The sequence below is a fragment of the Temnothorax americanus genome, unplaced genomic scaffold, assembly GCF_048541705.1.
Source record: "Temnothorax americanus isolate GAGA-0224 unplaced genomic scaffold, ASM4854170v1 Scaffold33, whole genome shotgun sequence".
Classification (NCBI taxonomy): domain Eukaryota; kingdom Metazoa; phylum Arthropoda; class Insecta; order Hymenoptera; family Formicidae; genus Temnothorax; species Temnothorax americanus.
The window spans coordinates 1848137-1873452 of record NW_027509475.1 but is presented as its reverse complement, the minus strand read 5'-3'; the positions used below and the strand labels follow the sequence as shown (position 1 = coordinate 1873452).

The 25316-nt window shown below is 42.6% G+C and overlaps 1 protein-coding gene across 1 annotated transcript; it reads right to left on the bottom strand.

The window, feature by feature from the left end:
- Positions 1-1061: 1061 nt before the first annotated feature.
- Positions 1062-25084, bottom strand: Sdb (SAXO downstream of blistered). Its single transcript, XM_077413666.1, has 6 exons — positions 20227-25084; positions 14139-14422; positions 13646-14014; positions 10356-10795; positions 9965-10167; positions 1062-9644 (listed from the first exon to the last, which is right to left on the bottom strand). The coding sequence occupies exons 1-6, from the start codon at positions 24286-24288 to the stop codon at positions 2205-2207; spliced, it is 12798 nt and encodes a 4265-aa protein (XP_077269792.1). The 5' UTR covers positions 24289-25084; the 3' UTR covers positions 1062-2204.
- Between the last annotated feature and the right edge of the window lie 232 nt (positions 25085-25316).

The following is a 25316-nucleotide window of genomic DNA, read 5'->3' as shown; positions in this document are numbered from 1 at the left end:
AATACAATTTTAATAAAAATCTATTAGTATGCAAAATTTTCCAACGTCCAAAAATTCAAAGAATGTAAAATATACTATTTTTTTATTGTGTTGTTTATCTAAATGTACAATCATATACATTTTTATACTATATATATTTTCCTACTTATATATCCATCTACATCGGCAACGACCGATACATGTAAAATATCAATCGCATTGCGCGAATTATAATAGATTTTATGTTATTAAATCTGTTTGATCAAAAGTTATTATTTTAAGCCAGATCCAAATCAAGCGAACGAGTACAAACAAGTGCGAATGAACAACTTGCTCCAGTGAATACAAACGGCGCAACAAGTTGTCCATTCATGTCTGTTCGCATTCGTTCGCTTGATCTGGATTCGACTTGAAATACATATATATTTTAAAGAGAAACTGCCATATATATTATATATACTTTACAATCTAGTAAAAATACAGTAAAAAAATAACGTTTTTTGATATCTCTCGATATATTTTATTTTACATACCTCTAAGGTGCGTAAAATCTAGTATACACACCAGAGCCATTATTGTCTATGCAGCCAAGTTTAAGAAAGAACTAGGAACATAAACGAGATCTTTTTTTCATATCAGCAATGGGGCCGATAAAGCTTGATTCATTCACATTGTTTGCGAACAGCTTATGGCCATGCTAACGGTATTGATAAAAAGGATCTGATTGTCATCTTAAATCTCAATATACATACATACATTCCTATTGCGTTATTTTTTAATGGCAGATCCTTTGGCTTAATTTATTTAATATTGACACCAAAACTCTCTATATTTTGGATGAAAATCTTAAATCGTAATTTCTAATCGCTTTTGACTCGATTTATTTATAATTTTTTTATCAATTAATAATTTTATCAATTAATTAATCTCTGTGATAGCTATACATCGAATGTACAGAAGCACATTGTATCGTACGAACAACAAATAACAATACTGAGTATTTTTCTATCATGTGCGTTGTTTGTGATCGCGTGACACATTAATAAAATAAATATAATGGTGACAAATAAAACTCATGCACAAATAATTACAAAATGGTTTTATTCAATTAAAATAAATGTTCGATATATAAAGCAAATAAACCAACATCCAGGGATTGAATTACCTATCTGTAATAGGTAATAATCAACGAAAAAGAAAGAAAATTACATTCTATTTGATATTTTGCTGAAAGTATATTCCTAGAACATGATGCTAAATAAATGCGACAATAAAATAAGCTGAAAATTAAATAAAACATAAGCGAGAAACTCACCGCTATATAAAAACTTCGTATTATAGTATAGAGTCAGCGAAATAGAATAACATAATAATGCGCCTACTATCCTAATTATCGGACGAAACTAATGTTTCATTAGGTCCGACCGTATCATGGATTTAAGCTCTAGTTATTGCTTTGTATACACGTGTTTTAAGAAGAAAGAAATACATAACGGGTGGCTACCTGCTCGTCGGCAGATAAAAGTTAGTGGCAATCGATACACTTATATATATCGACTATATAATTAATTATTTTCATTCACGACTGCATCCTAAAAAGAAACGGCGTATATTAAGTATATATTGCTATACAAGAGACATTTATATCACGATAGATCAAATATCATCCGTCGTAATTTAGAAACGATTATAGTATAATCGTTTTTGCTCAAAATGATTTTTTATATTGGATATAAAATATAAATTAACTTTTCAACAGCGCGAGATCATCACAGCATTATTGAGAAAATTCTTTTCTAATTGTTTAATCTTGGCAGAATTCGAGTATTTTGAAAAATAGAAATCACTATAAATGATACGTACGATTTTTTATACTTCTAATGATTATAATTCATAATGAATAGCAATAATAATTAATTAGGTATAATTTTAATTAGAAATATAATTAATTATTATCATAACCGATTGCAATCATATGATAATTAATTAATATTAATTATACGCATAATTAATTATTATTAATTGTTATATAAATATTTTTACTGAATGGTCAATAGATATATAACAGAATATAACTTGCAGAGTATTATACGCGATAATAAATGTGCCGCGTACAGTTTTAATCATCTCCGTAGAGTAAAATTTTGATTTTAATACTTCAAGCATCTATCATTCAGCATAATTGCTGAAGAAATGAGTAAAACATTATATTTGATATGGCCAATTTAGTTGGACACAACGGGCATGTAAAACTTGTGCTTCTGCGTGTCCCTGGTGTGTTTGAAAGGCGCCTGTTTCGCTTCCAGAAGAGCAGCTGGACACGGTCCCCTCTGCCTAGGAACGTATTCTCGTTTGTACATGCTAGAACTGACAGTACTACCGTCGCCCAAATTAATGTGGGACGCGTTCGCCTGCCTCTGAACCCTCTCCACTTTCTGAGTACTCTGCGAGAAATTGCCGTAGCTCTTCGCCTCGCTCTGCGAGTAGAACTTGCCGCCGACAGTCAGGTTGTCCTGCCGAACGATTCTCTGCGGGCGTTCGTAGCTGGAAGAGGCCCAGGGATTGACCTCTTTAGAGCTGCGATGCAGCGAGGTCAAGCTACGTCTGTCATTGCTCTGCGTCGAATTACTGATGTACTGCCCGCTCTCGGCCAGATTTGAGATGCTCTTGCGCTGGTCCGCCGCCGTCGACGAGATTGTGTGTAGCGCCTCGGTGGAGGAAGCGGCGCCGCGTCGATGGAGCACCGCGTTACTGACGTCAGCCGACGATGAGGATATCACGTTCTTGCGGTGGTGACCATACTTGGTGGCCGAGTCCACCTGCGATCGTTCCACGGTCGTTTGCCCGTTGAGCGACTGCCGGAATTCCGGGCTGCTCGAATTATATCGCGCCTGACTGGAGATTGTGTGCTGCTCGTGCTGCTTCGTCGCGGATCTCTGCCGACTTTCCACATGGTGCGTGTTCACGTAATCGCGCTTGGTCATTTCCTGATGATGACGCTCGACGTGATGCTGCTGCTGCTGTTGCTGCTGCTTATGGAGCTCGCTGTGTGAGTCGATCGCGTAACGAGATGTATCCTCTCCTCGCATTTGTCCACGATGATTTAGCCCTTCCGTGATCGATCTATCATCGATTGTTCGACGACTCTGCGTGTTCTGCGATCGGAAATGTTGTTCGTTCAATTGAGTTCTCTGATGCTGCTCGTGATGCTGATTGGACACTAATTGGGAGGCTGTCCTTCGCGAATCATCGATCGATTGAGTGGCACGACGGTCCGTGACATGTTGCGCCTGTTGATGATGAGTGACAGTCTGGGCGTTGGCGGCTCTCTGATCGGAAGTTGTTGTACGTCTCACGGTCGTAACGACAGTTCCATCAGCCAAAGTTTGCGATTCCACGGTTTTTCTAGTGTCAGAGTCCACGTGGCTCATCTTGCCGGCGATATCTTTTCCTGTACGCTTCGTGTACGTATTGTAGTTACGTTGATTCGTCGTGGTCATCACGGTGGTATCGTCACCGAGCGAGATGGACGATTCCATATGCCTTCGACGATTTACCGGTTTGCCAGCGGGAGAAGGTTCATATTTGGAAGGTGTATAAGTATCTCTGCTGGTCGTCTTAGTTTCCATAGTGTCGGTGCTGATCTTCAAGTTATCTTCGTGCGACCTAACGTCCGCTCGCTCGCCACGAACCACCGTGTAGGTCGACTTGTGAGACGTTGTGTTTTCGAAATCGCCCGTCATCTTAAGATTGTCCTCTCTTTTCACGACTTCGGCTCTCTCCGCTCTCTTGGGAATGAAGTCGTCGCGTGGGCGTCTGCTAAAGTCACCTTCCGGCTTCAAATTATCGGCGTGACGAATCGGTGACCGTCGCTCACCGGGACCAATCTTATCCGGAGTTCTACGCTCGAAAGCACCCTCCGGCTTCAGATTGTCCGGGTGCTTGATCGGCGATCTTCTCTCCGCGGGGCCAATCACGGTCTTCTGAGGTCTGTCGAAATCTCCATCCGGACGCAGATTGTCCGGATGCTTTTTGATCGGTACACGTTCGCCAACCGTGTACACGTAATCATCCTTGCGACGCACGTCGATAAATTCGCCTTCCATTTTCAAATTATCTTCGTGTCTCTTGACATCCACTTTCTCCACTCTCGTTATTTTCTTATAGTCATCTCTCGAACGGTGAATGTCCATTTGTCCCTCCATGCGGAGGTGATCCTCGTGCCGACGTACTTCCACGCGTTCTCCATTTACATATTTATAATCGTCCTTCGGAGATACTTCCATTTCACCTTCGGGACGAAGGTTGTCCTGAGGTTTCTTAACCGGCGATCGATCTCCTCTCTTTGGAGTAAAATCGTCCTTAGGCACCATGTAGAAATCTCCTTCGGGATGAAGATTATCCTGGTGCTTGATCGGAGTTCTTCGCTCGGCCGGTTCCACCTTCTTCGTAGAACGTTTCGTAAACTCCCCTTCGGGCTTCAAGTTATCCTTCGGCTTCTTGACAATTGCTCGGTCACCCTTAATAGGCGCGGTTTCCTTCGGCCGTTGCATGAAGTTGCCTTCTGGCTTCAAATTATCAGGATGTTTAATGGGAGATCTTCTCTCTGCAGGACCTACCGGTGTTCTCTCTTTCTCCGGCCGTTCAAAATCACCCTCGGGATAAAGATTGTCTTCATGCCTGATAATTTCACTGCGCTCACCACGAGTAGCTCGATAATCGTCGCGCCGATGAATATCAACGAATTCGCCCTCAATCTTCAGATTATCCTCGTGATGAACAATATCCACACGCTCGCGTTTAGACGTGGTCACGTAATCATCTCGAGATCGATAGACATCTATATCGCCCTCCATCTTCAAATTGTCTCTATGCACCACAACCTCAGTTCTCTCGCCTTTAGTTGGTTTGTAATCGTCCTTGGGCTTTCCTATGAATTCTCCCTCAGGCTTCAAATTATCTTTAGGTTTCATTTGAATTGGTCGATCAACGCGCTTGGGAGTAAAATCATCTTTCGGTCGACCAACGAATTCACCATCCGAATGCAAATTGTCCGCATGTTTGATAGGAGTTCTTCTTTCCGCTGGACCAATTGGTTTCTTCTCTGGTCTTTCAAAATTGCCCTCCTGTCGCAAATTATCTTGCGGCTTTCTGATATCGGCTCTTTCACCCTTCTTCGGCGCCTCTTCTTTCGGCCTAGATACAAACTCGCCTACCGGTTTCAAGTTATCGTGCGGTTTCTTTACAACTGGTCTTTCGGCAGGTCTAAATTCTTCAGGTTTAGGTCTTTCAAATTCACCCTCTGGCTTTAAATTGTCAGAATGTTTAATCGGAGTACGTCGTTCAGAGGGGCCAATCGGTTTCTTCTCTGGTCTTTCAAAATCGCCCTCCTGTCGCAAATTATCTTGCGGCTTTCTGATATCGGCTCTTTCACCCTTCTTCGGCGCCTCTTCTTTCGGCCTAGATACAAACTCGCCTTCCGGTTTCAAGTTATCGTGCGGTTTATTTACAACTGGTCTTTCGGCAGGCCTAAATTCTTCAGGTTTAGGTCTTTCAAATTCACCCTCTGGCTTTAAATTGTCAGAATGTTTAATCGGAGTACGTCGTTCAGAGGGGCCAATCGGTTTCTTCTCTGGTCTTTCAAAATCGCCTTCCTGTCGCAAATTATCTTGCGGCTTTCTGATATCGGCTCTTTCACCCTTCTTCGGCGCCTCTTCTTTTGGCCTAGATACGAACTCGCCTTCCGGCTTCAAGTTATCGTGCGGTTTCTTTACAACTGGTCTTTCGGCAGGCCTAAATTCTTCAGGTTTCGGTCTTTCGAATTTACCCTCTGGTCTTAAGTTGTCAGAATGTTTAATCGGAGTACGTCGTTCAGAGGGGCCAATCGGTTTCTTCTCTGGTCTTTCAAAATCGCCCTCCTGTCGCAAATTATCTTGCGGCTTTCTGATATCGGCTCTTTCACCCTTCTTCGGCGCCTCTTCTTTCGGCCTAGATACGAACTCGCCTTCCGGCTTCAAGTTATCGTGAGGTTTCTTTACAACTGGTCTTTCGGCAGGCCTAAATTCTTCAGGTTTCGGTCTTTCGAATTTACCCTCTGGCTTCAAATTGTCAGAATGTTTAATCGGAGTACGTCGTTCAGCGGGGCCAATCGGTTTTTTCTCTGGTCTTTCAAAATCACCCTCCTGTCGCAAATTATCTTTCGGCTTTTTCACATCAGCTCTCTCACCTTTTTTAGGCGCTTCTTGCTTAGGCCGACGTACGAAATCACCTTCCGGTTTCAAATTATCTTCCGGCTTTTTGATTTCAGGTCGTTCTGCTTTTTTAGGCGAATAATCGTCTTTCGGGCGGCCTTCGAATGGACCTTCTGGCTTTAAATTGTCACGATGCTTAATGACATCCATACGTTCGCCTTTAACAACTTTGAAATCGTCTCGTGTTCTCATATCGATAAATTCACCTTCCATGCGTAAATTATCTTGATATTTAGTAATTTCAGTCCTTTCGCGTATTAAGAAATCGGTATATTCATCTCTGGATCTATATGTTTCTATATCTCCTTCCATACGCAAATTGTCCGTGCGTTTAACAACGTCCATGCGTTCTCCGCGCACCGGTCGATAATCATCTTTTGGTCGCCCTTCGAATGGGCCTTCTGGCCTTAGATTGTCCACCGGTCTCTTAACGTCAGCGCGATCGCCTTTCGTAGGTACAACATCTTTCGGTTTACCAATGAACTTGCCCTCGGGTTTGAGATTATCCGGATGTTTAATCGGAGTGCGTCTTTCTGCTGGACCAATAGGTGCCTTTTCTGGTCTTTCAAAGTTGCCTTCGGGACGTAGATTATCCTCCGGACGTTTTACTTCCGGACGTTCGGCACGCTTTGGCGAGTAATCATCCTTTGGACGACCCTCAAATGGTCCTTCTGGCCGTAAGTTATCTTCCGGTTTCTTGATATCCGCGCGCTCTCCTTTCGTTGGTTTATAGTCATCTCTTGGCCGTATTTCGAAAGGTCCTTCGGGCCGTAAGTTATCCTCCGGTCGTTTTACTTCAGGACGTTCAGCACGCTTAGGTAAGTAATCGTCTTTCGGTCGTCCGTCGAAAGGCCCATCGAAAGGCTTTAAATTATCTTCTGGTTTCTTAACGTCTGCGCGAACGCCTTTGGTAGGCGTGAAATCTTCCTTAGGTTTAGCAATAAATTCACCTTCTGGCTTGAGATTGTCTGGATGTTTAACTGGCGTTCGTCTCTCGGCCGGAGCATATTTCCCAGGATGTGGTCTTTCAAACTCACCTTCGGGCCTCAAATTGTCCACTGGCTTTTTGACTTCTGGTTTCTCTGCCGGGCGATAACCTTCGTGACGAGGTCGCTCGAATTTGCCTTCGGATTTGAGATTATCCGGATGTTTAATCGGAGTGCGTTTTTCCGCTGGACCAATAGGTGCTTTCGCCGGTCTCTCAAAATCGCCTTCGGGACGTAAATTGTCTTCGGGACGTTTTACTTCAGGACGTTCGGCACGTTTCGGCGAGTAATCATCTTTTGGACGACCCTCGAACGGGCCTTCTGGTCGCAAGTTATCTTCAGGGCGTCTAACATCAGCACGTTCTCCTTTGGTTGGTCTGTAATCGTCTTTGGGCCTCACTACGAAATGACCTTCTGGACGAAGATTATCATCGTGTTTGATAGGTGTTCTACGTTCGGCCGGTCTAAATGGTTTGACTTCTCTATCTGGAAATTCTCCTTCTGGAAATAGATTATCTGGATGGCGAACTATAGATGCTCGGTCACCGGGACCATAAGGTATCCGCTCAGGTCTTTCAAAATCACCATCAGGGTACAAGTTATCCGCGTGCCTGATTGGAGTGCGTTTCTCGCCGGGGGTATATTGATCTTTTGGACGATCTGTAAAATCACCTTCAGGGAATAGATTATCTGGATGGCGAACTATAGATGCTCGGTCACCGGGACCATAAGGTATCCGCTCAGGCCTTTCAAAATCGCCTTCAGGGTACAAGTTATCCGCGTGCCTGATTGGAGTGCGTTTCTCGCCGGGGGTATATTGATCCTTTGGACGATCTGTAAAATCACCTTCAGGGAATAGATTATCTGGATGGCGAACTATAGATGCTCGGTCACCGGGACCATAAGGTATCCGCTCAGGCCTTTCAAAATCGCCTTCAGGATACAAGTTGTCCGCTTGCCTGATTGGAGTGCGTTTCTCGCCGGGGGTATATTGATCTTTTGGACGATCTGTAAAATCACCTTCAGGGAATAAATGATCTGGATGGCGAACTATAGATGCTCGGTCACCGGGACCATAAGGTATCCGCTCAGGCCTTTCAAAATCGCCTTCAGGGTACAAGTTGTCCGCGTGTCTGATTGGAGTGCGTTTCTCGCCGGGGGTAAATTGATCTTTTGGACGATCTGTAAAATCACCTTCAGGGAATAGATTATCCGGATGGCGAACTATAGATGCTCGGTCACCGGGACCATAAGGTATTGGCTCAGGTCTTTCAAAATCACCTTCAGGGTACAAGTTATCCGTGTGCCTAATTGGAGTGCGTTTCTCGCCGGGGGTATATTGATCTTTTGGACGACGTGTGAAATCACCTTCAGGTCGTAAATTATCTTTCGGTCGCTTTACTTCAGGACGTTCCGCTGTCTTCGGAGTAAAATCATCTTTAGGACGTCCTTGGAACGGTCCTTCTGGTTTCAAGTTATCTTGCGGTCTTTTAACATCAGCTCTCTCTCCTTTGGTTGGCCGATAATCATCTTTAGGGCGGCCTTCGAATGGTCCTTCAGGACGTAAGTTATCCTCAGGGCGTTTGACATCAGCCCGTTCACCTTTGGTAGGCTTGTAGTCATCTTTGGGTCGTCCTTCGAATGGTCCTTCAGGACGTAAGTTATCCTCAGGACGTTTGACATCAGCCCGTTCACCTCTGGTAGGCTTGTAGTCATCTTTGGGTCGTCCTTCGAATGGTCCTTCAGGACGTAAGTTATCTTCTGGCCGTTTTATTTCATAACGTTCGCCGCGTTTAGGTGAATAATCATCTTTAGGTCGTCCTTCGAATGGTCCTTCCGGACGTAAGTTATCTTTTGGCCGTTTCACTTCAGGACGTTCGCCGCGTTTAGGTGAATAATCATCTTTAGATCGTCCTTCGAATGGCCCTTCAGGTCTTAAATTATCTTCAGGGCGTTTGACATCAGCCCGTTCACCTCTGGTAGGCTTATAGTCATCTTTAGGTCGTCCTTCGAATGGTCCTTCAGGACGTAAATTATCCTCTGGCCGTTTCACTTCGTAACGTTCGCCGCGTTTAGGTGAATAATCATCTTTAGGCCGTCCTTGGAACGGTCCTTCAGGTTTTAAATTATCTTTAGGTTTCTGTGGTTCTGGCCTAGGCAATAATATCGGTGTAACGTAATCATTTTTTGTGTGAGGCAATGCTTCGAAGGGTCCTTCGGGTCTTAGATTGTCAGCTCTTTTAATAACAGTAGTACTTTTATAATCTGTCTGATCAAACATTCGAAATTGTTCCTGAGTGGTGGTAGTACTGTCAGTGATATCTGTTTTGCTGTAAAATCGATCGGTATCTTCAGGATATCTTGGTCGCCACTGAGGTTCACGCTCGATAATATGAGTCTGGAAATCTTCCTTGATATGAGAGGTACCCTGTAAAATAATTTAAAAAAAAATGAGGGAACAGAAATCACATATATATGATTGTAAATAATAAAAGGATCTCGATCTGTGTGTCTCAAGCCAACAAAGGAATAACAAGGGCCAATAATCGAGCAAATAGTAGTTGTCAAATTATTATTTAAAGTTTTTTTCGGATCGACGTAGTACTTATGTATTGTTGAAATTGAAATAAACTTTTAAATTTGACATCTATATTATTTGCTCGATTATTGGCTCTCGTTTTTCCTTTAATAATTGTAAATATTTTGATTAAAACAAAACTCAAAAGCTTTATTATTAAAACTACTAACTGTGAATTCACCCTCTCCCACGGTGAGATTATCCGTTCGTTTAATTATCTCAGCTCGTTGGATGCTGCGATGATCAATGTATTGCGATCGCGTTGTTGTTTCATCAATGAAATCACCTTCTATTTTCGTATAAGTATTGCGACGTATCGGGATCGGTCGTTCGCCAGGAGTGCCGGTGAAAACCAGCTCGGTCGTTGTTGTAGCTAGAAAATAACAAAAAATCATTTATTCTTTTTTCTACATCGAGTGTAGACAATTTTACGAAAAGACATTTATTTTGATATGTATATAAATCTTATAGGGTATCTGTTGAGATCCAATTTATAATCAAAAAATTTATCAATAAGTTTGCGAGCGGAATCATCGAGCAAGTATCGAAAAAAAAACTTACTGTCAAAATCTCCTTCGAATTTCAAGTTGTCCTGCGGCTTCGTGATCGGCGCTCGTTCGCCATACTTTGGAGCTTCTTCCCGAGGTTTGCCAACAAACTCGCCCTCCGGTCTAAGATTGTCCTGTGGCTTCTTCACGGGTGCCCTTTCACCCCTCGTAGGCGCCTCTTGCTTTGGTCTTCTGACAAATTCGCCCTCTGGCTTGAGATGGTCTTGCGGCTTCCTGACCGGCACTCTCTCGCCCTTAGTAGCCACATAATCGGTTCGTCTCTGCCCGATAAATTCACCTTCTGTACGTAAGTGATCTTCATGATAATATTTCGTTTGTTTCTCCACGCGCTTTTCGTCGTAATCCTGACGGTAGGAAGTCACGGTGTGCACCGGTTCTTCATGAAGAAATTCCAAGTGTTCTTGGGGCAAATTGTGCGGGCAACGATGACGTCTGAAATATCATCATTTGTTAGAATTCAGAAATAGATACAGCGTTCATGATATTACATCTTACAGATCGCGTAAGGAATAAATATATGCTTTAAAAGGCATCCTCGTATTTAAGAGAAAGCAGCTATTTCTGAACAGTTGCGTTATTTATATTTAAAAGTAATAATGCTATATATTTTATTAAAAGAAACTCCACATGCTTATTACATATACAACATATATATATATATATATGCCTGTTTGATATTAAAAATATAAAATATAAAAAATATATATATAAAGGAAGGGGAAAAGCGCTTGGGCGCACAGAAAAGTTTTGTTATCCGCTTTCATATTCGTTTGAGTAAAGCTGGCGCATAACAAAGACTTGACGCATATAAAGATTTAAAAATGACGCAAAAGGGCATCAATCCTGTTATAATAAGTATAAAGGTTTTGTAGTGATTTTTAATATCTTGTTACTCTCGGAGTTGGTATTTGCGGGGCATATGCATTGGATATAAGGCAAAATTGTGATTGTATTGTTGCGCTCTGATGATTCACTCAATACGGCATTCTAAAATATCATATCCGCGGATTACTTTAATATTACATTATATATTATTAATTAAAAACAAACTTTATAAGCTATTGTAAGCTGAATAAATTATGCGTTTTGTTCAGCGTGAGTTAATTTAATTAACTCCAAACATTTACTATAATGCGAGTTTGTTTCATGCACGTGACGCGGTAGGGAAAGCCATTATTAGTCAGGCGACGCAGCGTACGTATTAACGAGATGCGATCTCGCATAAATCGAGTTGTTATTGGTACATATTCAATTAATTAAACATTCTTCGGCTTGATTACAAGAATACCAATTAAGTTCTTTACAATGCAATTGCATTAAAAGTTTTTGATACCTTCCGGTTATAATTTAATATAACTCAGAGTACATACTTAAGATTTTATTGAACGACGAATGACGTTCCTTTCGACATTGATCGTATTAATTATAGGAAAAAGCTTTCTCCTTTTTGTGAAAGGTACGAATTGCATCCTGTTGGTGATGTTTTCGATGGGCAATATCGGTTAATTAAACGTAAATTATATGAGGAAAAAAAGAACACGATATCGTTGCCAATATTTTATGCGAAACAATTTGGTTCATTTTTGGACAACAAGTTTCCCTACGAAATATCCAATTTCTGTGTGACTACATGAAGCAGTGTCAAAGTGCGCTCTTATTGTTCCTTTTCGCTCCTCTTCTTCGCCATTGGATGTTACGAAACGCAATTCCGTAAAAGCCAGACTTTGGTCAAAGTCGAGTGGCGTATTTTTTGTATTTTTTATTGAGTAAAACCATGTTACATGACACATTATGAACATCCTTTTAGAGCCGTGTTAAACCGGGAGAGAGAGAGAGAGAGAGAGAGAGAGAGAGAGAGAGAGAGAGAGAGAGAGAGAGAGAGAGAGAGAGAGAGAGAGAGAGAGAGAGAGAGAGAGAGAGAGAGAGAGAGAAGTTTTAGCAGACCTCAAAGTTAAGCAGACTTACGTAGAAATTTCCAACGACTAATCGCCTGCGAGTAGACGAACCGCAATTACTTCTTGAGACGGCCACGACACGACTAATTTTCTACGAACTTATACTCCGAGTCCGCGAATCTATCTGCACTACAAGTCTCTATCTGGGTCAAGATTTTCGATCTGACAAGACCGATTATATATAATAATATATGTATTTTCATAATCATGGTCGTTATTGTGAAAAAAATCACAAATTAAAAGCCAAAATAAAAAAATATAAGCTAATTTGCTGAGATATTTTCTCGCCTTTAACAATATTTAAAAAAAACTTTGAATAAAAAAATTAAAGAATTTAAAAGACATTTAGAAGAAATTAAATGCCACATTAATCTCCATAATCAGCCACTTTCCTTGAAAGTGATAATAAGTACTCTCAAAAAGTGATGATATGTCTAACGCAATTACTGAAGCTGTATGGTAAATTTGCACGATTCGTCACCGCCATGCAGAGCTACGTAGGTTGGAAAGTTCGAATAAGGAAGGAATCGTGCGATGACTTGCCATCCACCCAGAACAACTTGCCGTAAAAGGATCTGTCTCGTGTCCTACTTTGGCACATTATGCATACATATATGTATATACATATATGTTTTCTGAATAAAAAAATCTACGTGCGTGATACTGCTGCTTTCTTAAAAGATCAATAAATATACGTTACTGATCTTTTCATAGCAAAAATTGAATTAATTAAATAAACATGTTCTTAATAATTAAATATAATTTTATGAAAAGGATAAAACTTTTTCATAACAAAATTATGATTATATGCAGAAAATAATAAGTAATATATTTTGTATTGGAACAACATTAAAGCAACGTATTAAATAGATTCGTACATAATAAACCCGCGGCTTTGAATGAATTGCTGCAATGAATTTAATAGAATAGGAAATATGGCCTTGAAGACAATCTCCTGTTCCTCTCCTCAATTTGCATCTTGACTCCGACAAGTTTTGTATTCTGATCTTGTTAATAATGTTTAGAAGTAGGTCAACCGTGTTCCTCTCTGCAGCGAACGTGCTGATAAGTTAAATTAAATCGTACTCTCGTGCTAGAGCTCTATAGTTGTTAATTATATTCCTTGTGAAATGTTTATCAATATATTATTAAGATTGATGCATGTGCAGAAATAATTAGACGATGCGGTGGAATTTCAATTTCGACCTAATGTCTATATATAGTCTAATCTAAATTTTATTATTATATTAATTTTTTTTTTTCATTTTGTACTTTTATCTATGTATAATATTCGTCGATAATATATTCGACCGCAAGGAAGACTCACCCGCAAGTGCAAAGCTCGCAAATGCACTGTTCCTTCAGAGGAATTTTCGACAATATATCCGGTACCGGCACTGGTTTAGGATGGACTACGTCCTCGTCGAGAGAGTCTGGACTCTGATCCCCACGTTTAGGCTTGTCCTGTTCCGATTTCTTCGGTTTTTCAGGCTTCTCGGCAAACTGACTAGATTTAGGTTCCGCAGTCGGCCTTTTCTCCGTAGGTTTCGTGGGTCCAGATCCTTTATCGGGTTTTCTAGGTGCTGCGAGTCTTTCTTCGGGTCGACTCGGCTTGCCAGCCGCCGGCTGCGGTTTCCTAGTCGGCGATGTGTAATCCCGAAGTTTTTCAGGTGACCTCGGCCGAACTTCGGAAGGTCTGCGAAAATCAATATCGTCAAGTTATAAATTGTCGCAGTCGTATTTTTTCTCACTGTTTACATATATCTTTAAAAAATACGAATAATTCAAAAATAAAATAAAAGACTTGATTTATCATTCACCTGCTACGTTCTGCTGGCCGCTGAGGACTTCTATCGCGGTGTGGAGGTCGACTGGGCTTCCCAGCGGTTGGTGTCGATTTTGGTCGATCGTCTTCCCTGAGTCCAGGTATTCCACGAGGATAACCGGGCCGCTCCGGCGACGGTCTCCTCGTGGAATCCGCTGGAGATCGGGGTGCCGAGTCGGTGATGGCATCGAGTCGGGTGTCGTCGACGACATCCCGTGCTACCATGCTAGTCACCTGCTCTTTGTCGATAAATTTCTTCGTTGACTCAGTAACATCTCTCTGAAGAATACAACAAAAATCATCCTTTTATACAGGGCAAACTCGACACCGCGGCAAACCGCGGCAAACTTGACACTAGGCTTTTTGCTAATTTAAATCTATCGTAGAAACTTGTTTACCACTGCGTCTGAAGGCCTGTGCCTACGATGCTAGAACTTGGTCCAAGTTTTCGGGCCGAGGGAAAGTTACTGAAACTTGGATCGTGGACACACCAGTTTTGCATCCAAATTCAGTGGGTTCACGATCCAAGTTTCGATCAGTAACTTTTCCTCAGTTCTAGAATTTGGACCAAGTTCTGGTATCGGATATATACAGGCCTTTATATTGCCAACGAAATTTGGTGACATTCTGAGTGTAATTTCTAGTGCGACATAAGCGTTTTTCGATGGTGAATAGCCAGAAAAGCTGAAAAGCAATTTTTCTAATCTCTTGAAAATGTCTACTCTTTCATCGAGCTTTACTTTTCGAACAAATTTACAGGTAAGTGATTTTGATGGGAAATTCGATACTCTATACGAATCCGATAATCGTTTTTGCATATTTTCAAAATTGGCAAAAACATGGAGTAACAAAAGTGAAAAACGACGTCCGGGGTATAGTCAACACCACGCCACCGGTCCAAAGTCGACATTAACCTCTTTCGATAAAGCGTTGTAAATAAGTCATTTGCTTTCGGCAGCAAAATGGTTCGTACGTACAAAAGAAAAAAAACCAGCGATAAATAAGGAAATGATGAAAGAAGCTATAAGAACTTGCCTGAAAAAGGGAAAAATGAAAATTGTCATGCAGCCGGTACGGTTTTACTTTATTCCGAATTTTTGTACTTTCTAAATACACGATAAATAATATATTTTCACTTTCAGACAATAAAAAAATAAGTTCCAGATCAAATTGTGTCGATCAGACAAATAAGTGTTGAGTTTACCTCATTTTTCAATTTGAAAATTTGTTTTTGCTTTATTTTTCTTTTCCTGGGGGGCAATAAAACAAAGCGACGTACAGCAAAACTTCCTTAACCAATTTTGTACCTGAAGAAACACTCTTTAAATTTGTACCATTGAATTCGCTTGAAAATTTTAATTAATTCTTGAAAATTGCCTTTGAAAAAATCGTGTCGAGTTTGTCCCGATCTCCCCTATATAACTTTCTACTTCTTACATTTTATTAAGTAATAACGAGATCTAAATATGTCAAAGCAGGATAATTAACTAATTAATATCTTAATACTTGCAATGATTATCATTTTGCTAATAACGCTTTCACGCACAGTGCAATAAGCTGTATGTGAAAGCGTTATTAGCAATCGTTAGTGCAAACGCTGTTAATTATTACACAGATTGTAACGAGTATTATCACGCTTCTATAAATTAATAATATCTAGAATTTTATAGCTGCAGCATTAGCGTTGTGTAAGTAACACTTTGTTCGTACTATAATAAGAAAGTACTTGCATCGATATGGCATATAAACTGTTAGGAAATGTCAAACATAAATGTGATCAGTTATGGCTATCACTTGCAAACTTTAGCACAACTTTGCGCGACGACTGCGTAGCAACATGTTATGCCAATTCGCCTAAAGTCAACGTCATAACAATTATTAAAAAAAAAATAAAGACCTATGATACTCGATCAGTATGCTAATCATAAACGCCTTGATAGCACGTTGGCAAAGACTTCGAGGCGCAATAACGACGTAAATGCCGCTTCGTTTTTCCGCGGGCGTTCATTACGAGCTTCAAACGTGCTGCATAATGAGCGCCGCGAGCATGAACGAGATTAGGAACGCCGGTAATGCTTAGTTCGACGGAATGCAGGTAATGCGAGATAGGTGCATACCGCGCTTTTATGTGCACGCTTACAGCTTACAGCGTATCGTGTAACGCGCTTGTCAAACCGTCAAACCTTACTTTTACGATTTAGTTTCGTTAACGACATCACTTCCAGAAATAGATTATGACTGTGATATCACCGCAATGCAAATTTATACAAAGGTCTATACAAAATATTTTTTTTTACAACAAACTCTCCATTACTTTTGTTTAAAAAAAATAAGGACTTTCTTTGCTTGTAATTTCCATAATTTTCAGGAACAATTGTGACTCTTTACACTTTAAAAAATAAATATCAATATACGGAATAAATAAATATTAACATTTGCGATTATTGTGTGTGTGCGGGATTTTATGCTTTATATTAATTTTTATTTGATTTCATACATTTCGTCTTTCAAATCGTATGCAGATATTAGCAGATCGTTTTTGAAATGCATTTTGCAAAGCTGAAAATGTATAATATTACATTATTAAATTGATAATCAATTTAGCGTTACTAATGTTAACAAGCATCTTTATAAATCTACAAGAATTTTACTGCAAAGAATATTATTCCAGCCGGGGTTTCGATGTTTTAGTTCTACGTCGGGATTCTGCATCACATTGCGCCATTGTGTATGCACTTAAAAAGTTCACGTGCCTATTTTCGATTTTGTTTGGAGCTGCTCATTATGCTCACAAGCACGCTCGTTCTTCAACCTGACTCTACAACGAAGCAAGGCAAATAACGTTTGCTGATACTATTAGCCAAATCCTTTGCTTGGTTTTTAACGAACGTAATTCGCGTAAAGCACATCAGACAAAGTTTTGGCATTTAATTAGCGGTTTAAGTATAGCTTAAGTCTTTAAGCTGATTGCCCCCCTCCTCAACGATATCGAGAGTTGCCCATAATGAAGCTCGTTTACATAATTTGGATTTCACGTGCTTTCGTGATGAGTATAATTTTGGGTGTCTATAGGAATTTTATATATTTAAGAACGATCCTCCGTGTGTGTTGCTGTTTTCGTAGTACTTCAAACAACTTAAAAAAATTGCCCGCTTGAAAAAAATTTGACGAACGTGATTACGTGTCGTTAATAAGATATCATATTTATCGATGCCGTAATATATATGACACGCCGAGATATCGCGCGCGCCTGCGTCATCGTAAAATAATAATACGGAATCGCGATCGAGAAAACGCGATCACGCGTGTTCGCATACATCGTAAGTATATATGTATCATCGTGTCTCGATGCAAGTAGGCCACGCTTCTCTATAATAGTTGTTTGCATGTTGAACAATCAAAAACAACGGGGGCGTCCGTGTAACGTAGCGCATCGGGGTGAATTGTTTTCAATAGCGACGCCACGAAAATTGCTATTATAATGCAAATACACTCTCCGGAGAGCGTTCTTTCTGATCTTAAGATTTATGGAGAGAAAAATCTATTGGGCGTATCCATTCACGAAGCGATAGATGAGGTAACACTTACGGGGAAACACGTGTGCGGAGCTTACTAAAGCATTTTATCGATCATCTCGAGACCTCGGAGTAAAGTCACGGCTGTGAGAATTGGAACGAAGCCGCTTTAAAGAAAACGAACTGTCGGTGTGATGCGGAATAAGTTACGAATGCCTATTTTTAATTCCCGCGGCGAGCGTAAATGTGAGAATCTACCGCAAATTACTGGCGCATTCATTTTACAATGAGTTATCCTCGCGAGCGAAGCATTGAATGTTCCAACTATAACGTTGGATGACGTGAAGTTCGAAGCGTCGATGCCAAATATTTGCGAGAAGCTACGCGAACATGAAGTTTCAGATTGTTCCGAGCGTCGTTAAGTTAGAAAATTAACAGTGAAAAATATCCTCGCTGAATCTTCAATATAAGCAATATGCACGTTAATCGTAAGATTTTACGAGACGTGACACAAAATTTTAACTTATTTAATTAGAAGAAAATAGAGCGCGAAAAAAAATGAACAAGTTTTTTTCTGTAAAAAAAAGAATAATTTAAAAAATTGAAAGAAATTGAGTGAAAATTAAGTATTGTTTCTCTGCTATAAACTCTAAATTTCAATTTTCTAGGAACACTAATGTTTTATCGCTATATAGCAGTAAAGTCCGAAGTGTCATCTGTGGCATTTATCTTTATGTTCGATATCGACCCACACATTTCTATTATGAAAAAGCGTCACTTTCCGCCGAAGCGACGCAGTGTAAAACCCGTTGATACCCACAATTTTATATTTACTGATTAAATCGATATTGAGTTGTATAGCACATCAAAATATACAGCGGATATATACAAGGTATTATTGCAAAATGATATAGCCTGATACTCTGTTATAATACCGTTATTATTTTATTTAATGTTATCGGTCGTTGCTATCGATACTGTAACCGGCGATGAGTGACGTCAATGTACATACACGTGTCTCTCTCAGCGTGGCATCTCTTAACTAAGATTTCTATAGCACTTAAACAAGACGACCGTGATAAGCGAGGCGGAACACGCGTAAAATTCAATTGGTCGTGCATTAAATCGGTTACATTGAGCGGTGACATCACTGCCGAATTTGCTCATATTGGGTGCAATTATTCTGCATATGCTCGATTAAGCCTAATTGCAAGTGATTACACTTACACATGTCCGCGGCGGAAACAATTTCAAGAATTTTTTTGTAGAAATGTGAATAATCATAATAATTTTTTTTCGCATACGGACTTTTGTAATAAATAATATAACTAAATATGATTAGATGTTTTTCTACCACAATATTATTTAACATAATATTTAATATTATATAACATTACTTGTCAGATAAAGTGGAAAAAGAATGATATCGCCTTTAGTTTAATTTGAATATAAAGTGATTGTGTTAATAATATTAACTTAATATTAGATCCATCTCTCTCAAAGAAATTCTTCTGGATATAAATATCAAGGTTCAGTTTTTAACAAAGGTTATCGCATAAAGCTTGTCGAGCGATGATAACATTAGAATATATCCATCATTTCCCGTATTATGCAATAACAACATTAACAACATATTGGCGATTTAAGACGATTATGATATAACGATTGAAATACGGAAGGTATATCGGACAGAATCGTTTCTCATGTGTGAAATATCGATTTCCGGTCGGTTCACTTTGCAATAATTCGATGAATCGGCCGGGCTCAGCCGTGCAGAAATTCGTATATATATCAGGAACGCGACATATATACATTCTGCCTGTTTCAAACGCAGAAGATTTAACAAAACGAACTCTCTTTCTTTTACACTTAACCCTTCCCGTCCTTCTACGAACCCCGCCGTATTACGTCAGGTTTATTTTCAACGGCGCCACACACGTGAACCCAACAACCTTCGCCCGATTTGGAAGTGAAAGTATCGTACGAGCCTTCTTCCGCAAGGACTGAGCTCAAAGTGTCTCGATAAGATTTTCATAAGCCTGTTTACTGTCTGACATCCGATCGTTATTGACTATCGAGAAGTTAATGTATCGAGAACTTAAGTACATCAGTGTCAAGAATAGAAAGTTTAAATTTTTAGGATTTGACTGTACTTCTAATAATAAATATCGAAACAGAGATAATTTTTTTTCGTGTAAGTATTGTCCCGGAAAACCGGATGAGTTGTAGTCTTAGCAATTTCCTGTGAACAACTATTGTAAAGAGGCTGAGCTCACAGTGTCTCGATAAGATTTTTTTTGTAATTTTTTAATAAGTCTGTTTACTGTCTGACAACCGATCGCTAGTGATTATCGAGGAATTAATGTATCGTAAACTTAAGTACATCAATGTGAAGAATAGAAAGTTTGAATTTTCATTATTTGACTGCACTTTTAAAAATAAATATCGAAACAGAGATAACTTTTTTTTCGTTTAAGTATTATCCCGGAAAACCGGATGAGTTGTAGTCTTAGCAATTTCCTGTGGACAGCTAATGAAGAAACATTTTAACGTCTCGCAATTACTCACCACATCCTTGCGCGCGTCCGTCGTAAATTCAGCGATGACACGCTCGTCCTTAACATCGCGCGCGTCTTGCACAGAAGTGAATCTCGAAGACTGATCGATTACGTAAGAGGATTGCTGAAGCACCTCGGATGTACGCGTGATATCCGCGACATCTTCGACATATCTGATCTCGGTGACGTCCCTCTGCGTTTCCCGGTCCGTTGGTTTTCGCGCAATCGGAGTCGGCGGTGGTTTTTCTTTCTGATCCGCCGGTTTTTTCCCTTCTTCAATCGGTTTTCGTTCGTCTGTCGGTCTCTTTCGCGAGTCCTGCGATTTTTCGTATACAAAAGTACCGTCCCAGGTGGAGGCACCTGGCTTCGACGGTCGCTGCGTTCTGTCCACCGGACTCTTTTCCGGCTTTTCGTCTTTAGGTTCCGTAGTATCTTCCGGACGTTGTCGAGGCGACGGTTTAGGCCTTTCGTCGGAGGGCTGTTTCGCCGTTTCATAATCGATCGGATATACTTTATCGTCCGAACTATCCGTGATGTAAATTTTGGATATATTTGACGAGTCATACGTCTTTGAATCGGTGACGTACGTTTGTTCGACCGTGACGGAGCTTCTATAATCGGCAGCAGAATCCGATATATCCTTCGACGTGTTCAATATCGTAATAGACGTTTTGTGATCAATGTCACTCGGTTTCTCTTTAATTGGGCTTCGCTTATCTACAGTTTCAGGCGTATCTTTCGGTATCTTTCGATCTCCCGGTCTTTTCTCTTCTGGTTTCTCATACACGAACGATCCGTCCCAGGTGGAGGCACCCGGCTTCGAAGGTCGATCTGCTCTGTCCACCGGACTCTTTTGCGGTTTAGGCTCCGTAACATCTTCCGGACGTTGTCGAGGCGATGGCTTAGGTTTCCCGTCGAACAGCTGGCTCGGCCTGTCAGAGTCGACTTCGCGTACTTCGTCTTCCGCGCTTCCTTTGATATAAGTTTTCGATATATTTGAAGAGTCGTATTTCTCCGTATCAGTGACGAATGTTCGTTCAACCGTGACAGAGCTCGTAGAGTAATCGGCAGTGCTCGTTGTATCCTTCGATGTGTCCAATATCGTAACTGTTCTGTGATCAACTTTGCCGGTCGGTTTTTCTTTAATTGGACTTGGTTTATCCACAGCTCCGAGAGTATCTTTTGACGGCTTTCTATCGCTCGGCCTTCTCTCATCTGGTTTCTCGTACACGAACGATCCGTCCCACGTAGACGAGCCTGGCTTCAGAGGTCGATAACTTCTATCGTCCGCGCGAGACTCCTTCTTCTCGATGCTCTTAACAGTGGTCTCTTTAACGTCGGTAGTAGTTATTACGTCACCGCCAGGCAGGCTCTTCGCGGGCCTATGCGGGCCTTCTTGAATAGTCACTGTTTTTTGCGTCGTTACCGGCTGACCGTCGTGAACAATAACAGCTTCGACGGAAGTCGCCGAGAAATCGAGATTGGAGGAATCCGTGTAACTTTCGTGTGTCCTCGATTGCTCCATAACGACGGAACTTTCCACGATCTCTGACGTGCTGGATACATCCCGCGTGACGTCTCGGAGATCGATAGCGGTCTCGCTAACGTATGTCTTTTTGCTGTCCGCTGGACGAGGTAGTTTATCCGGTAGTTTACTGTCGATGGATTCTCGACTAGGTGGTCGTTTCTTCTCCGGCGATTTTTCCAGGACGAAAGTTCCGTCCCACGTCGACGATCCAGGCTTGGTACTTCGCAGATCTCTATCTTTCGGAGTCTTCTCCGGACTTCTAGGTCGCGGAGACGGACTGGCCCGACGTTCCGTCGTCGAAACTTTGCCTCGCGACGTATCTCCGTCAAATCTAATCGTCATTTCGACCGGACGTCCCTCGTAAATGACTGTCTCGTACATCGTGGACGTCGTACTGGCGTCCCTGACGTCCGAGAAACTCTGCTGACTCGACGAATGTTCGACGATGTACGAGGTGTTCGTGACATCCGCCTCGTTGATCGAATTGTCTTCCGTAACGTCCCGAATATCGACGGTTTTTACCGCGCGTTTGTCCTCCGGTCTTCGGCGACTGTCAGGTGTTGTCGGTCGCTCGTAGACAAAAGTGCCGTCCCAAGTGGACTGACCAGGCTTGTAACAGCGCGAGGTCGTGTCTACTATTTTCGACTGTTTTTCCGGACTCTTAGGACCGCGCGCGATTTTATCCTCAAGACCATCTTCCTCCAAGATTACCTCAGACACCGACGTGACCATCTCGACGTTCTTCTTGTCGCTGGAAATCGCGTACTCGACGATGTAAGACGCGGAAACCGACTCGGAGACGCTCGAGATATTCTGTTCTTCGCTGACATCCTGAACGTCCACGGAGTCTTGACGCTTCTCCGTTCTGCGGACAACGGTGACGTCCGAGGGATGCCTCTTCGCGTCGTCCCGCGACTTTTCGTAAATAAATTCACCGTTCCACGCGGAATCGCCGAGTCTGCCGGGTCGTCGTTGCGACGGACTGGATACGCGAGCAGGGTGCTCCTCTTTGCTCGACGGCTGTGCTGTGCCGTCGACGTGGATCGAGCTCTCTCTGCTTACGTCACGTCGCTCTTCGGAAATGAATCTGGTGCTGTCCGTGCCACCTTTTACGACACGCGTAGTCTCGGACGACTCCTTCTCGTACGTACCGTCCGTGCTTTTTTCCTTGAAATCTCGCCTCTGCGTCGTTTCCACGACATCGTCGCCGCGATCGTGACGAAATACGTTGACGTCGGACTCATTGCGCCGTCTCGGCTGCGTCGCGATTTTCTCCACGACGAAGCTCCCGTCCCACGTTGAGTCGCCGAGCTTCGAGTAACGAGACCCTTTCGGATATTTTTCGCCGGCGAAATCCGTCGTGTCCGCGGCGGCTTTCTCCAACGTGACGTCGCGAAGATGAGTCGTCGACCGTTGACCTTCGTCGACTATCGTTTTCGAATCTCGAGTCACGTTTGAACTCGAAGACACGGTCTGATCGATAACCTCGGCCGAAGAGGTCTCTTGAGTGACTTTAATGCTTTCACTGTCCCTCGCGTCACCGTGAGTCTTCGAGCTTACGGACACCGTTTTATCAATGACATTTTTACCCTTAGGAGTGACGGGCTTCTCATAGGTAAACGTGCCGTCCCACGTGGACTGGCCGGGCTTGTTGCAGCGCGTGGATATCTCGACCTTCGGTCTCTCCGACTTCGAATCGCCGCGCGTCTTCTTACCGGTCCTCTCGATATCGTCGGTATTTTTAACGACAGTTATGTTGGAAGGTGTGACCGTCCGCTCGCTGTCAACTTCCCGGCTCGACGTGGACATTATCCTGCCGTTGTCGTCGGTTCTTCCTCCCGTCTCGCGTATTCTCGTGGTGCTCGACACCGTCTGGCCGTCCTTCGTTACGGCCTCGCTCGTTTCGCTGTTCACGTGCGTACTCTCGGTCGATCTCGATGCCGTCTGAATGACGGGAACGTGAGCCCCATTCTCAACGTCGTGAGAAACCGCAACGGTGGAGCGATGCCCGCTACGATCCTCGCTCGCCGATGAACTCTCGACCAAGATGCTGGAGGAGCTGCTCGACTGCTGCACCGTTGAACGGGACGCGCTTTGACTTTGCGTCTGCACGGACTGGCCGGCTCCTCGTTCGTGACTTTTCGAAAGAGATGTCGCGTGCTCGCGCGGAATCTCGCGCGTCGTCTTTGCTTGCTTGATCGATTGCACCTGCTCCCCGGCTATGAAGTCTTGAGAGCTCTTCCCGGTCCTTCGGCTGGACGACGAGCTCTGCTGGACGGTCTGCGGAGGTGTCTCGATAACTTTGATAACGTTACCTTTGGAATCCATGATGACCTCGCGACTGGCGCTCGTCACCTCCACCACGCTACTTTTGGATTCGCTCTCCTTCACCTGATTCGACTCCTCCACGACGCTGGTCGAGGACACGACCTCGACCGTCTCCGTCGTCGCCACATCCGAGGACGTCGAGGTCGTCGCCACTTCGTTCTTCGCGGTCCCCGTGTTCTTCATCTTCGACACCGTGCCCTTCTTGTGAATAGTCATCGCCGCGCGTTTTTTCCGGTCGCCTTCACAACCCGATTATTTTCGACTAATTTTTCCCGATTCCAATATAAGAATTTTCACACAAGCGCAAAAGACTCGTGATCGTGTAAATGCGATAAAAATCGAGAAAAAGCTTTTAAAAACCGCGCACCCACTGCCGACCGCGCTAATTTTTTTTTTTTTCAATCACTGTTAACTTCGCCGCCGATCTTAGATCCTAAATATAAAAAAGTCCCTCGCTTTATCGCCCGGCGTACAACCGTTTATCATCTAGCTAGGCACTCGGTCTTAACTATACGTTACACCGCTCGCTCGCACGCGCCCGCGCCACTCATCGAGTCTCCCAGACGTACTGAAGCTCGGCTGTGACCGGCCTCGTTTACAAACTCGTTTCTTCTGTATGATTCTCGGGACTTTCTTTCGCCCGCGTCAGATACGTGCGCGCGGAGTCTCTTTTCGCTCGCACGTCGTAAACTCCGAAATTCTGTTTTTCTCTTCGGTCACTCGGGACTAACAACAAGCCGGCTCCGTGATTGCGAGAGGTGATGCGAACCGATGTTCTCGGTCCGATATTGCGAGTCGATGTGGCATCGGCGGTTACTCACCGCCGCTGGTCTAGGTGACCACCACACGATTCTCTCCACCGTTCCTCTCCGTTCCTCTCTCCCGTCACTGACAGACACTGACATATACCAACCATGGATCTTTTATGCCGGTGAACACCGCGGCACCCCTACTTTCCGCGACGCGACGCGACGCGGCGGTGCCTCTCTGCACGTTCGTGTGGCCCGTTGGTTCGGCGTGGGACGTTGCCACCCATCCTCGTGTGTCCCACACGCCGCTCCTGATCGTGACGTGGGACGTATTCGCGATATTGTTCACGACCAGCAACGCGTGTTAGAATGCGTGACCCCGTGAACGCGCGCGTATACACCGCGCGCCGCTACCGTTCCAGGTGTATCGCTTATGTTGCTTACAACGCTACGTATTTGCCAGATTACAGTCCGTCTTTCTTTCTCTCGCGGCTT

Coding starts and splice junctions, on each gene's coding strand:
- Sdb (XM_077413666.1), bottom strand. CDS start 24,288: ATGACTATTCACAAGAAGGGCACGGTGTCGAAGATGAAGAACACGGGG. Junction 10,796..13,645: donor TGCGAGCTTTGCACTTGCGG/GTGAGTCTTCCT, acceptor ATGATATTTCAG/ACGTCATCGTTGCCCGCACA. Junction 9,645..9,964: donor TGGGAGAGGGTGAATTCACA/GTTAGTAGTTTT, acceptor ATTATTTTACAG/GGTACCTCTCATATCAAGGA.